General features: G+C 40.3%; 1 protein-coding gene across 3 annotated transcripts in view; it reads left to right on the top strand.

Moving 5' to 3' along the window:
• Positions 1-13824, top strand: part of LOC129816322 (sodium-driven chloride bicarbonate exchanger-like) — a 56957-nt gene that overhangs the window by 33123 nt on the left and 10010 nt on the right. For all 3 annotated transcript variants that reach the window (XR_008753537.1, XM_055870652.1, XM_055870654.1), the window contains exons 8-16: positions 2526-2614; positions 5137-5294; positions 5597-5684; positions 5781-5927; positions 6042-6136; positions 7150-7324; positions 8514-8647; positions 9553-9798; positions 10582-10687. Coding sequence is in view for 2 of the 3 variants with exons in the window: in XM_055870652.1 (XP_055726627.1) it covers positions 2526-2614; positions 5137-5294; positions 5597-5684; positions 5781-5927; positions 6042-6136; positions 7150-7324; positions 8514-8647; positions 9553-9798; positions 10582-10687 (1238 nt within the window). In the remaining variant the exon portion in view is untranslated. The remainder of the gene's footprint in view (positions 1-2525; positions 2615-5136; positions 5295-5596; positions 5685-5780; positions 5928-6041; positions 6137-7149; positions 7325-8513; positions 8648-9552; positions 9799-10581; positions 10688-13824) is intronic.

Genomic DNA, 13824 nt, shown 5'->3' with positions numbered 1-13824 from the left:
AATAAAAAAGGTCTGTCAAGCAAAAACCTGAAAGAAATTGGAAATTAATATCCAACCAGTCAGTTACAACTGTGTGGAGTTCGGAGATGTGAGGTTATTACAATATTATATAATCTATGTCCTGGGCAGAATTTGTACTTGAACTTGAAATTAGTGAAATAAACGTTAATGTCCACAAGATGAGTGTCTGAAATACATCTGAGAGATGCTTGAGAAAACATGAGGCAAGATCGCAATGCAATAATTGAATATGAAGCGTTTTCGAGTCTCGCAAAGCTCTTGTTCAGCACCCGTCAATCGCACAGACTAATGGTTGGCATCAGTGGATGCAGGAGAAATAGACACATCTGATGGCAACAATGATCTACAGAAGTCTTTAGCTCAAACACATAATGTTTAAGAGGGTATGGAATCACTAAAATATTGCAGAAGATAGTATGGGATTTAAGAATAGTTCTTAGGAATTGCACCTAAGAACTATCTTATGAACTTCTTATTTTTCTTTTAAGAAAAATCCTAGATTTCTTCTTCAAAAATGTTTGGTGAAACCTGGGCCCTGGTGCATTCAGAAGTGTTTCAGTTCTCCTCACTTTTTACCTCTGGTCACAGCAACTTTAAAATTGGAAATAATCTTGTAAGTAGTGGTTTCAATCATCCCATGTGGATAACTTTCTCATTCTACATTACATTGTCCATATTTTACCTTCTGTTCAGTGTTCAGTGTGTCTCTCTTCTCTTGTTTCCTTGTGTGTGTGTGTGCTTTTGTGTGTCTGTATATGTGGATGAATGTGTGTATGTGTGTCTGGCAGGTGGTCCATCACTCTGTTCTACCCTTAAATCCTCCTTCTGGTGCTCATTTATGGCAGCGGGGTCTTGCAGTGAAAGGCAGGTCTCATCCTGCACCCCACGGCCACTGTGTTGTCCCCAGTGTGTCTCCTCCTCCATCTCCTCTCCACTCCTGACCTCATCCACCACCCGCCACCTTCCAGCCACTCCACACACAGGCCCCAGGCCCTAGACCACAGAAAAAGGCCCCAGACCCCATTCTGATATCCAGCCCGTGGACAAGGAGGATGACCCAAACCAAGGCCACTCTTAAACCTTGATAGAACCTTTCTCTACTGCTAGCACACCTTAAAACATAACTTGTGAAGGTTGCTCATTTCAAAGTTGTTTCTGTCAATAACAGTTAGAGGTTGTGCTTTGTGCTTCAGCTCATTTAACCAAGAGTCAGTTAGTGTATAGTGTCGACAATAACTCATATCATATGAGCCGTACATTGTAAGTGCATGCCATTGATCACAATGAGACATCAGCGACAGTTATTAGGCATATTTATCAAGTCGCTGTACTCTTATCGTGAACATTAACATCGACTATACATGGAGTTATATGTTTTTAATATCAGAATTGAAAACATAGAGATACGGTGTGATCGGTGTAGAAGATGTGGACAGGGAAACATTCAGAAGAGAAAGGACCCCGAGCAGCAGGGTTCACTGATAATACAGAATGATACCTTATTGAGAATGTCCATCACCTTTTACAGGAATTATGTTTCGGGAAGCAAGTTTGCCAGCATTCCACATGGCAATTTTGATACATGAAGACCACCCAAAACCCTTTTAGCGAGTCACTCTCTGCTGTAATTTAATTCAGAGTGGTGTGACACAGGCACGTTCATTTAAGTAGAGTGTTTATCCAAAAGCTAAATTAAAGAGGGCAAACAGCGAGTGTGGGACTAATTAACAAAACCAGGGCCATGTTAGTGAGGGCACCCTCCTACTCATTGCAAGTAATGTCATTTAAAGCTAAAGAGGCTGTGGTGTTTCTTCATGGGCAGCTAGCTTGGTAAATTGCTTGGCGCTTCTCTCATTGAGTTCATGTGGATATATGAGTCAAAATGAATCATTGCAAGGCATGCTTTTATTTCTGATTATTTCGATTTGTTATGCATCCGTAAGTCACTGATAGTTTCTACTGGCTTGTGAATGGATCAAACATTGAAATTAGTATTAATCTGTGCCCTCTCACAAATAAAAAGTAATCCTTCCAATTTAAATCCTTTTGCTCTACTCTGACAGCTGTGGGCTAATTTCCTGTTTGCATCAGTCAGTCTCCTTGACACAATGATAATGCTAAAATGATCATGCTGAAATCCTAATGGACAAGCTTTGCCCACTCATCCTCACCAAGGCCATCCATGACTCCCATCCTCCCCCATGCAGCCACTCTTAGGCTTTATCTTCAGTCCTCTCTTGGGATCTGCACTAAATAAGGGTACTTTGCCAATGTCTGATAAATCCCAGATTACATCACCATTACAGTGCAAATCTATAGATATCTAAAGCAATGTTGGTCATTTTGGTATCCCAAGAGTGCGCTCTCTCTTTCTCTCTCTCTCTCTGTGAGACGCTGTGCTTTATTACCATTGGCACCTGCACTGCTGTGAAACCTTGATGTTGGTCTGATATAGAGGGTTCAGTAGTTAACTTATTGGACTCCTTCCTCTCTTTTTGTTCCAGGTCAGGTGATTCCCCAGACCTCTCTACCCATCCCCAATGATGGCAAAGCTGAAGTCAGCAGAGAGAACAGTGCTGTGGACTTCAGTAAGGTACAGTAAGACATTCTGGGCCCGTATTCTCAAAGAATCTCAGAGTAAGAGTGCTGATCTAGGATCAGGTCCCTCCCCCTCATTCATTATGATTTAAAAGGCCAAACTGATCCTAGATCAGCACTCCAACTCTGAGACACTTTATGAATATAGGCCTTGAACTCACTAACATACAACACTGCCACATACTGCACTTAACATACCAGCTGTTGCAGTTGACGGGTGTATGAACGTTAAAAATAATCTGTTCCATTTTCATTTGTTTGTACTTGTTGCTTTTTTGATCCACAAAAGTCCTCTTTATGTGGATTAGGATTTAAACCATTATAACCACTCTAGATCAAAACAGTCATCTCAGCAACACTGCCGTTAGCACTGTAGATTAGACTGGGACAACAGCAGTCTCACTTACCTCTAAATCCTAACCTTTTGTAGTAACCATTTGTCTGTGACCTGATACCAAAGTATCAGAGCCGTTTGTTCTTGTTCTGAGAATGTATTTAAGACTGTCTAATGTGGTTGAATAAAACCATAAATAAAATGCAACCAAATATTTTTGGGACAAAGAAGCTTAATAGAGAGTGTTCTACGGATGTCCTGGATTTAACATGCCTATTTAACATACTTAGGCCTGTATTTGAACGGTAAACTTTAACAATAGCACCTCCATTAACCTCAGTATTGTGCCAGGGGTAGATCTGGTGGTGGTACTGCTGCTCACAGACCACACATTGCCGCTGAAGTATAGGGTTCAAACCCTGACTGTGTCACTTTCCATTCTATGTCCCTCTCTATCCCCCTCTTCTCAATCACATCTTCACTGTATCTATCAATAAAAAGTACAAATAATAATATATTTAACCTCAGTAACTGCTGCTCGTTCATATCCATCCTCTTCTGTCAGGAGGCAGAAGCTCATGTTACACATTTATTGTCCTATAATATTATAAAAAAGGCAATTGCTAAGTTACTTCAATTTGCTACACATTCTGTAGGCTGAGCTTTTCTGTTCCACTTCGCTACAATATAGTTTGAGGCCTCCTTATTCTGTTAGCAGTGAGCATGGAGTTTATAGCTGGGACTCCGATGCCCCTACTGCCTCTTCTTAAAGTTACCTCACTTCCATTTGACGCAGTGCGGCTCCATAGCAGCCAGACAGGATCACAGCAGAACAGAGACAGGAGGATCAGTTTGCAGGCAGCCAGGCAGGCTCAGGTCTGGATGGATGTGTCACTGCAGGGGCAGACACAGTGTAACAACAAGGAGATGATAACCTCTGGAAATGTTATGTAAATGAAGATACCACTTTAGACTGATTTATGGGAATCTTCTGTAATAGTTTATTATAACACATGTTCATGTTATGTTATGAAATATGGTCCAGTTGGCCAATCTATATCTAGCTATTAACAGGAAATGCACTATTATCACAAGGGTTGCATAATTATTATTATTTAATTTAACTAGGCCAGTCAGTTAAGAACAAATTTTTATTTTCAATGATGGCCTAGGAACAGTGGGTTAACTGCCTTGTTCAGGGGCAGAATGACAGATGTGTACCTTGTCAGTTCGGGGATTCGATCTTGTGACCTTTAGAGCGTTACTAGTCCAACGCTCTAACCACTAGGCTACGCTGTCGCCAATTCTGGTAAGTATCCCAAAATTCCTAGATTTGACAGAAATCCTAGTTGGACGTTTCCCGGAGTCAGGAGAAGACTAGCAGGCAATCCAGAAAACCAGGGAATTTTAGGAAAGTTACCAGAATTTTGTAACCCTAGTCACACATTTTTAGTTAGGGCTATTTTTGTTTTGAGAATGTATTTCAGATTTTCTGCTTGTCTTTTCCTATTTATGGGTTGCACCTTCATCACTCGGTTACGTCATGCCATTGTTATGAGCATTCTTACAACACCTGCGCCATTAAGGCGACTGGTGCCCACACATAATGGGGACTAATGACTGTTTAGTTAAAATTACACTATAGTGGCCTCGATATACGATGACATTGCTAAAGTAAGCAAATAATTAGTAGGAAACAACTTTGACATGATTATGATGTGGCCAAATTTACTTTAGAGAGATGGCAATGTTGCCATTAGCTATCAAAGTTTGTCAAAAATAGCTAGCAATGGTAATGTCAACTAGCTAGAATTCGGTGCTGTCCCCTCAATCTTAGCTAGCTCACTAAAGTTATAATGCATCTAAAGTCAATCTGGCGACATCACAATGATAACAAAAGTTTTCCTACTAATTATTTGCCTACTTTTGAAATGTCATCGTGTTTCCAAGCCACAGTAATGCAATTTAGACAGCGCCCACTGACAATGCATTGAGTAGAATTCTCAGTTGGCATCAGTCTTAAAACAAATATACAAAACAATATTGTGACGAAACGTGCAATCCATGAATACTCTTCGTTTGAATTGAGGAGTTGAGATATTAATACAGTAGAATGCTATATTAAGACTTCAGTCGAAAAATGCTCCACTAAAAATGGCACATTCTATCCTGTGTCCATCTAGATAGACCTCCATTTCATGAAGAAGATTCCACCGGGAGCGGAAGCGTCCAATGTGTTGGTGGGTGAGGCGGAGTTCCTAGACAAGCCTGTGGTGGCGTTTGTACGTCTCTCACCTGCAGTCATGCTCAACGGGCTGGCTGAGGTCCCCATCGTTACCAGGTTAGTAACACTATGACCCCCAATTAGTGTTGCAGTATTCCCAACTCTCCCAAAATTCCCAGGATTTCTTGAAATCTCAGATGGAATATTCCTGGAATCAGGAGAAATTAAGCAGGACATCTGGGAATCTTCCAACCTGGATTTCTGGAAGCCTGGGATTTTTTTTTTTAATTACAGGAATTTCACAACCCTACCTTCTATAAGTCTGTAACTATGGTCTCCTGTCTATGACTAACACTATGCCCTCCTTAGTCCTTTTTGGGCTGACCCTCAACTGTCTCTACACCGCTCTGTCTTTTTAGGTTCTTGTTCATTCTACTAGGGCCTCTTGGGAAAGGGCCACAGTACCATGAGATTGGCCGATCCATCGCAACACTAATGACAGACGAGGTAAGACAGCCTCTCCAATAATGAACATAGCTGTTGGGCATGACTGAATTAACATGTCAATTCATGACTGAATTTATTCTTGTTCTTCGTTCCAAGGTTTTCCATGATGTTGCCTACAAAGCGAAGGACCGCAATGATCTGATTGCTGGAATCGATGAGTTCCTGGACCAAGTTACTGTCCTGCCACCAGGGGAGTGGGATCCTTCTATACGAATAGAGCCACCAAAAAATGTGCCGTCTCAGGTGAGTTTAGCCTTTTCTTTAACAAGTCTGTCATCAGCAGACATACAAATCACAGCATTGTCTTTCATTCAAAAAAATGAAAGAAATAACAGATAAGTGTTCTTTGAATAACAGGAGAAGAGGAAGATTGCAGCACAGACCGGCACAGACCTAGGTGACGAAGAGGAGCACGAGGGACATGGTGGTCCGGAGCTGCAGCGTACAGGACGGTAGGTGAGGTGGGGCAGCCTGGTGCTCAGAGAGTGTGAGTGTATGTGGTCGTGGTTGTGTATTAAGAAATGACAATAGATTAAAAGTAACCAGGTTTTTCACCTATTTTTTTGAAAAACATCCATGGAACCTTGGACAGAGGCCAAGATGCCATTGCATGCAGTTCATTTTAGGTGTGAACGAAAGTCATGCAATGGTTGCCATACGCTCTCAGAATAATGGTACGATTAGGGTACAATAGAGTATATGTGCAGACAATCTAGTATAATGGTACATTTGTGTACACAACATTTTGAATAGAAAGGTATAATTATTGGAGGTGTGGCTTAGTGGGGGAGTGGCTTTCAGTTAGTTATTTTTGCCACCCGTGAGGGGAAAATTTCTCTATAGTCTGTTAATTCAAGTTTGAGCATGGCCTATAAGGGTACAATTATGTACCTATAACTAATAGTACAATTGATGTACCTTATAGTGTACAACTATAGTGACAAGCGTTTGTACCAATTTTAAGTACAATGTGCAACCTTTTCTTCTCAGAGTGTAGTATTGATGGGTTCCCAAATGCCTGGTCTATATTCTTCCGCATGAGCTCATGCGAAGTCATCCTCATTACTCTCTCTACAGTATTTCATGCTCATTAAGTAGTGTGAAAAAAATATTTTAAAAAAGGCTCCAACTGCAAAATCCACACTTCACCACGAGACAGCAGATTACCTATGCGGTTGGATATGGATTTGAAATGCAGCCAGTTGTTAGGAGGTTAGTTTCAATGTGAGCGTCACAAGAGATTAAATGAATGACCATTATATAAAATAAAATAATTTTTATCTGTGCTGGTATTAGATATACAGTAGGTGTTCTGTGTCTTAGTTGATAGAGCATGGAGCTTGCAAAGCCAGGATTGTGGGTTCGATTCCTGCTGGAGCCACCTAAACTTGTATGCACACAATAATATTAGTCATTTTGGATAAAAGTGTCTGCTAAATGGCTTATATTATTCTCATGTTTACAGATTATTTGGTGGTCTCTTGTTGGACATCAAACGCAAGGCGCCCCACTACCTGTCCGACTACACAGACGGTCTCAGCCTGCAGTGCTTGGCCTCCTTCCTCTTCCTGTACTGTGCTTGCATGTCACCTGTCATCACGTTCGGCGGTTTACTGGGAGAGGCAACAGAAGGACGCATAGTAAGACACCATGGTTTCATCCCAAATAGCTCCCTATTCCTTACATAGTGCACTACTTTTGTGACCTGGTCAAAGTAATGCACTATATAGGGAATAGCATTCCATTTAGGATACAACCCATCCTGATCAAATACACAGTAATAGAATAATAAACTGCTTAGACATTTATTGAGAGATTTTTCTTGCTCATAAATATTATCTACACTGTAAAACCAATTCTGGCTGCTCAAACATTTTGAGGAAACCAATTACCTAAAAAAAATTTAGTTAAGAAGATTAAATAGCTGAAGTGAGCAGTACTACCTCCATATAAGTAACACAAATAAAATGTTTTTGTTGTTGTAAGGTACACTTAAATTTAACGCCCCCACATAGGCACGCCTCCAATCATTTCCCAGTGTGCCTTGCCTTTTCGATTGAATTGTAGAGTTGCCATCGATGACTGTATTTGTTAGTGACAGAGACATGGTTGTTGAATTTGTTTATTTTCAGTCCTGTGGCCTAAACCAAGTGAGTTCCTAGGTGAATATTATCATTGAACCATTACATATCGTGAGGCCTTATACAGTGGCCTGAAACTCATAGTTAGGCCGCATCAGTCCTGCAAGTAGGGTTGCAAAATTCCACAAGCTTTCCCAAATATTTTTTCAGGTATCTTCCAACCAGGATTTCTGGAAAACCCTGGGACATTTCCCAGAATTTTGCAACTCTAACGGTAAATCACATAAATCACATCACGCTTGCAAAGTGATGTGTAATTCCTATTGGAACCTAGCCAGCGTTAGGCTATCCAACAGTTTACATTCATAATGACTGCCAGGGTTAAGAACAGTGGTAGGAAACTACCTTAAGCCATTTAAACTGGAACAACCATTTCAGTAACGGATGCAAAAATTCAATGACTGGATAAGTTTATAAAAAATATTTGTGTAGGTACATTCAAAAATGCAGATGTTAAAAACAATTGCATAAAATCAACCTGCAAAAGAGCATGCTGGGATTTAAAAAAAATGTGATATCATACGTTAAAAAAAATGTGGTTGGTGTGACTTCTCATGTAGATTTGAGTCAGTACCACATTAACATTTTAAGTAATAATGACTTCATTGAGTTTGAGTACAACTTACTAGAAGTATTTGAGTTAAAAATGCCTTGGGGTTTACAGTGTATGTTTCTTTGTGTCCCGCAGAGTGCAATTGAATCACTGTTTGGCGCCTCAATGACAGGAATAGCTTATTCCCTCTTTGCTGGCCAGCCACTCACCATATTGGGCAGCACAGGGCCTGTGCTGGTGTTTGAGAAGATATTGTACAAATTCTGCAAGTAAGTTTGTTTACAACAGTATAGTTGTATTGTTATATATAGTTATAATTATATATACAGTAGTATAACGCTATGGGCCCACATGATTAATAATCTCTATGTATTGTCAATAGCACTCAGGACATTTCTGTACTCGCATCTCTGTGTTGTGGAAAATTTGATCCAAAGATTAAGGCAGAGATATAATAAAATATAATGATATAATAGAACATTCTTTCATACAAGGAGCTGGAGGGGAGATCCACCTCTGATTTCACAGGGAATAACTCAAATAATAAATGGTTAATTGTCCCTTATATAGTGGGAGGTGATAATACAATCATATTGTAACACAACAGTTCTTTCAATACAAGCAACAGTTCTGGAACACAATGGCCTTGTGTTAGGGTGCAGACATACCAGGAGTTTGTGAAAGGCATAACATCACAGTCCAACACAGAACATATCCCTTGAGAAGTTACAACAGCTCACCCCAAATTCTGCCACCACATCTGATAACGTGTGATTTGATTGCATGATGATCATCCATCCCTATAACAATAGTTAAGGTCACATACTGATGTAGGATGACCGGATGTCATATACAGTACTGCCATAGTACATTGATCATTTGTTTTAATGTTCTATACTGCTTTAAGTAATATTAAAATACCATTGTGATAATGACAACCTCAGATCCCATATCCTGCAGATAGATCAGATAGGAGGTAAACACCTCACAGATGTTGTCATATAATATACGAAATGTTAGTGCTGCAGTGTCAGTGATTTTTCTTCCGGTGCTGTGTATGCACTGTACTGTGAAGGATCTATGTATTTTTTAATTGAGCTGCCCTTTTCCTGAATAAATATAGATTACATTTAAAAATATAAAATAAAAGTGATGTTTTGCACTCTGTCCTCAGGGAGTATGGATTATCCTACCTCTCACTGAGAACCTGTATAGGGCTGTGGACAGCATTCCTCTGTCTGCTCCTGGTAGCCACAGATGCCAGCTCCCTGGTCTGTTACATCACACGATTCACAGAGGAGGCCTTCGCCTCGCTCATCTGCATCATCTTCATCTACGAGGCCTTGGAGAAGCTCATCCACCTGGGCGAACACTACCCCATCAACATGAACAACAACCTGGACAAACTCACACGATACTCGTAAGTGTGCACTCACTCCATTGAATCAAATCAAATCAACATTTATTGATCACGTACACAGATTTGCAGGTGTTATAGCAGGTGCAGCGAAATGCTTGTGGTGCTAACTCCAACAGTGCAATAGAATGTCTCGCAAGTACAATTTAAAAAAACACAAATAAAAAAATCTAAAAATGAAATAAAAAATTGACAGAACGGGTCCAATTAATAATCCTGAGAAGATACTGTATATTGGAGTGAGCATGTGTCAGAACCAGAATATAAATAGGTGGTGTGTATAGACAGTATATCATTTGGATATAAATTGGTATGTACAGTAGTAGGTATATTAGGATGGGCTATGTCAAGAATACAGTATAAATACACAGTGAGTAAACAACAGTATATAAACAGAATATTAGGTGACCAGCATTCAGTGACTCTCTATATACAGTACACGGCACATTAGTCTCAAACTGCAGGGCAGATTCCCAGGTGGCTAGGGATGGCCTGAAGATAGAAGCTGTTTTTCAGTCTCTCTTTGATGCACCTGTACCGTCTCTTTCTGCTAGAAGGTAGAGTGAACAGATCGTCTCGGGTCGCTGAGGTCCTTGATCATCTTCTTGGCCTCTTAAAGTGCATCTTAATCCAGAACTAGGCATAATCTGTGTCAAGCAAACCGCCCCTTAGAGTTCAGAATGACAGCAAAATCTTAACTTGTGTTTGAAAGAAGTCCAGCATGGCATTTGAGATGATCGTGATCGGTAAGGGATTTGATGGTGAAGTGTTCTGTTGTTTCCATAGGTGTTCATGTGTTGAACCTCCGGATCCCAGTAATGCCACCCTACGGTACTGGGAGCAGAACAACATCACTGCTTCGGAGATCTATTGGGAGGCACTTGAGGTCAAGGTAGTGTATGAGAGGGTGTGGCATAATTTGTTGATAGGATCAGGCAAAATTAGGAAGATGATGCATACTGTAAATAGAACCCATGGTTAGTCCCGTGGTTTTTCCAGGTTTTGTCACATGTTGAGGATAAATGTTTTACCCTACACACAAAAGGAAATGTTGAATTGTATTTTTTGATTAAGCAGCACACCCCCAGCATGATGGTAGAGACCAAAAAAGCGCACATTTAGGTTGTTCCACACAAAGTGGCAGGCTCTCCCAGATGGAGCTGGCCCAGTGCAGGAGATTAAGGACATGTGGGCTGGATTACTCTGGATTACCCCATGACAAATCATAAAAACACATTTTTAGTATTAATTTAACTTTTTGTGGACAAGGATGCTCTTATCCCAGCAGGACCCTGGGGTCAATTCCATTTAAATGCAGGATGCTCCAATTCCAATTTCCTTAAATGCTCTGAGAATTCTTTCAAATTGTAATTTCAGTTAATTCAAATCAAATCAAATTGTATTGGTCACATACACATATTTAGCAGATGTTATTGCGGATGTAGCGAAATGCTTGTGTTCCTAGCTCCAACAGTGCTCCCTGGTGCACAACTGAGCAAGAGGACAAGTACATTAGGGTGTCTAGTTTGAGAAACAGACGCCTCACAAGTCCTCTACGGCAGCTTCATTAAATAGTACCTGCAAAACACCAGTCTCAATGTCAACAGTGAAGAGGCGACTCCGGGATGCTGGCCTTCTAGGCAGAGTTCCTCTGTCCAGTGTCTGTTCTTTTGCCTATCTTAATCTTTTATTTTTATTGACCAGTCCAAAATATGGCTTTTTCTTTGTAACTGCCTAGAAGGCCAGCATCCCGGTGTCGCCTCTTCACTGTTGACGTTGAGACTGGTGTTAATTTGCGGGTGCTATTTAATGATGCTGCCAGTTGAGCCATCTGTTTCTCAAACTAGACTCTCTAATGTACTTGTCCTCTTGCTCAGTTGTGCACCAGGGCCTCCCACTCCTCTTTCTATTCTGGTTAGAGCTAGTTTGTGCTGTTCTGTGAAGGGGTAGTACACAGCGTTGTACGAGATCTTCAGTTTCTTGGCAATTTCTCGCATGGAATAGCCTTCATTTCTCAGAACAAGAATAAACTGATGAGTTTCAGAAGAAAGTTATTTTGAGCCATTTTGAGCCCATAATCTAACCCACAAATGCTGATGCTCCAGATACTCTAAAGTCTAAAGGCCAGTTTTATTGCTTCTTTAATCAGGACAACAGTTTTCAGCTGTGCTAACATAATTGCAAAAGGGTTGTCTAATCATCAATTAGCCTTTTAAAATGATAAACTTTGATTAGCTAACACAACGTGCCATTGGAACGCAGGAGTGATGGTTGCTGATAATGGGCCTCTGTACGCCTATGTAGATATTCCATAAAGAATCTGCCGTTTCCAGCTACAATAGTAATTTACAACATTAACAATGTTTACACTGTATTTCTGATCAATTTCATGTTATTTTAATGGACTTTTTAAAAACCTTCTTTCAAAAACAAGGACATTTCTTAGTGACCGCAAACTTTTGAACGGTAGTGTAAATATTAGGATGAGTAATGTCGGAGTGGCATTGACTAAAATACAGTAGAATAGAATACAGTATATACATATAAGATGAGTAAAGCAGTATGTAAACATTATTTAAACATTATTAAAGTGACTAGTGTTCCATTATTAAAGTGGCAAGTTATTCCATGTCTATGTACAGTTGAAGTCGGAAGTTTACATACTCCTTAGCCAAATACATTTAAACTCAGTTTTTCACAATTCCTGTCATTTAATATTAGTAAATATTCCCTGTTTTAGGTCAGTTGGGATCACCACTTTATTTTAAGAATGTGAAATGTCAGAATAATAGTAGAGAGAATGATTTATTTCAGCTTTTATTTCTTTCATCACATTCCCAGTGGGTCAGAAGTTTACATACACTCAATTAGTATTTGGTAGCATTGCCTTTAAATGGTTTAACATGGGTCAAACGTTTCGGGTAGCCTTCCACAAGCTTCCCACAATAAATTGGGTGAATTTTGGCACATTCCTCCTGACAGAGCTGGTGTAACTGAGTCAGGTTTGTAGGTCTCATTGCTCACACATGCTTTTTCAGTTTTGCCCACAAATTGTTTATAGGATTGAGGTCAGGGCTTTGTGATGGCCACTCCAATAGCTTGACTTTGTTGTCCTTAAGCCATTTGCCACAACTTTGGAAGTATGCTTGGGGTCATTGTCCATTTGGAAGACCCATTTGCGACAAAGCTTTAACTTCCTGACTGATGTCTTGAGATGTGGCTTTAATATATCCACATAATTTTACTTCCTCATGATGCCATCTATTTTGTGAAGTGCACCAGCCCCTCCTGCAGCAAAGCACCCCCACAACATGATGCTGCCACCCCCGTGCTTCACGGTTGGGATGGTGTTCTTCGGCTTGCAAGTCTCCCCCCTTTTCCTCCAATCATAACAATGGTCATTATGGCCAAAGAGTTCTATTTTTGTTTCATCAGACCAGAGGACATTTCTCCAAAAAGTACAATCTTTGTCCCCATGTGCAGTTGCAAACCGTGGTCTGGCTTTTTTATGGCGGTTTTGAAGCAGTGGCTTCTTCCTTGCTGAGCGGCTTTTCAGGTTATGTCGATATAGGACTCGTTTTACTGTGGATATAGATACTTTTGTACCTGTTTCCTCCAGCATCTTCAGAAGGTCCTTTGCTGTTATTCTGGGATTGATTTACACATTTTGTAGCAAAGTACGTTCATCTCTAGGAGACAGAACGCATCTTCTTCCTGAGCGGTATGACGGCTGCGTGGTCCCATAGTGTTTATACTTGCATACTATTGTTTGTACAGATGAATGTGGTACCTTCAGGCATTTGGAAATTGCTCCCAAGGATGAACCAGACTTGTGGAGGTCTACATTTATTTTTCTTTGGTATTGGCTGATTTCTTTTGATTTTCCCATGATGCCAAGCAAAGAGGCACTGAGTTTGAAGGAAGGCCTTAAAATACATCCACAGGTACACCTCCAATTGACTCAAATGATGTCAATTAGCCTATCAGAAGCTTCTAAAGCTATGACATAATTTTCTGGAATTTTCCAAG

This window comes from Salvelinus fontinalis, chromosome 19 (assembly GCF_029448725.1).
Source record: "Salvelinus fontinalis isolate EN_2023a chromosome 19, ASM2944872v1, whole genome shotgun sequence".
Lineage (NCBI taxonomy): Eukaryota > Metazoa > Chordata > Actinopteri > Salmoniformes > Salmonidae > Salvelinus > Salvelinus fontinalis.
The sequence above is the reverse complement of the archived record's forward strand: the minus strand, read 5'-3'. Positions and strand labels throughout refer to the sequence as shown.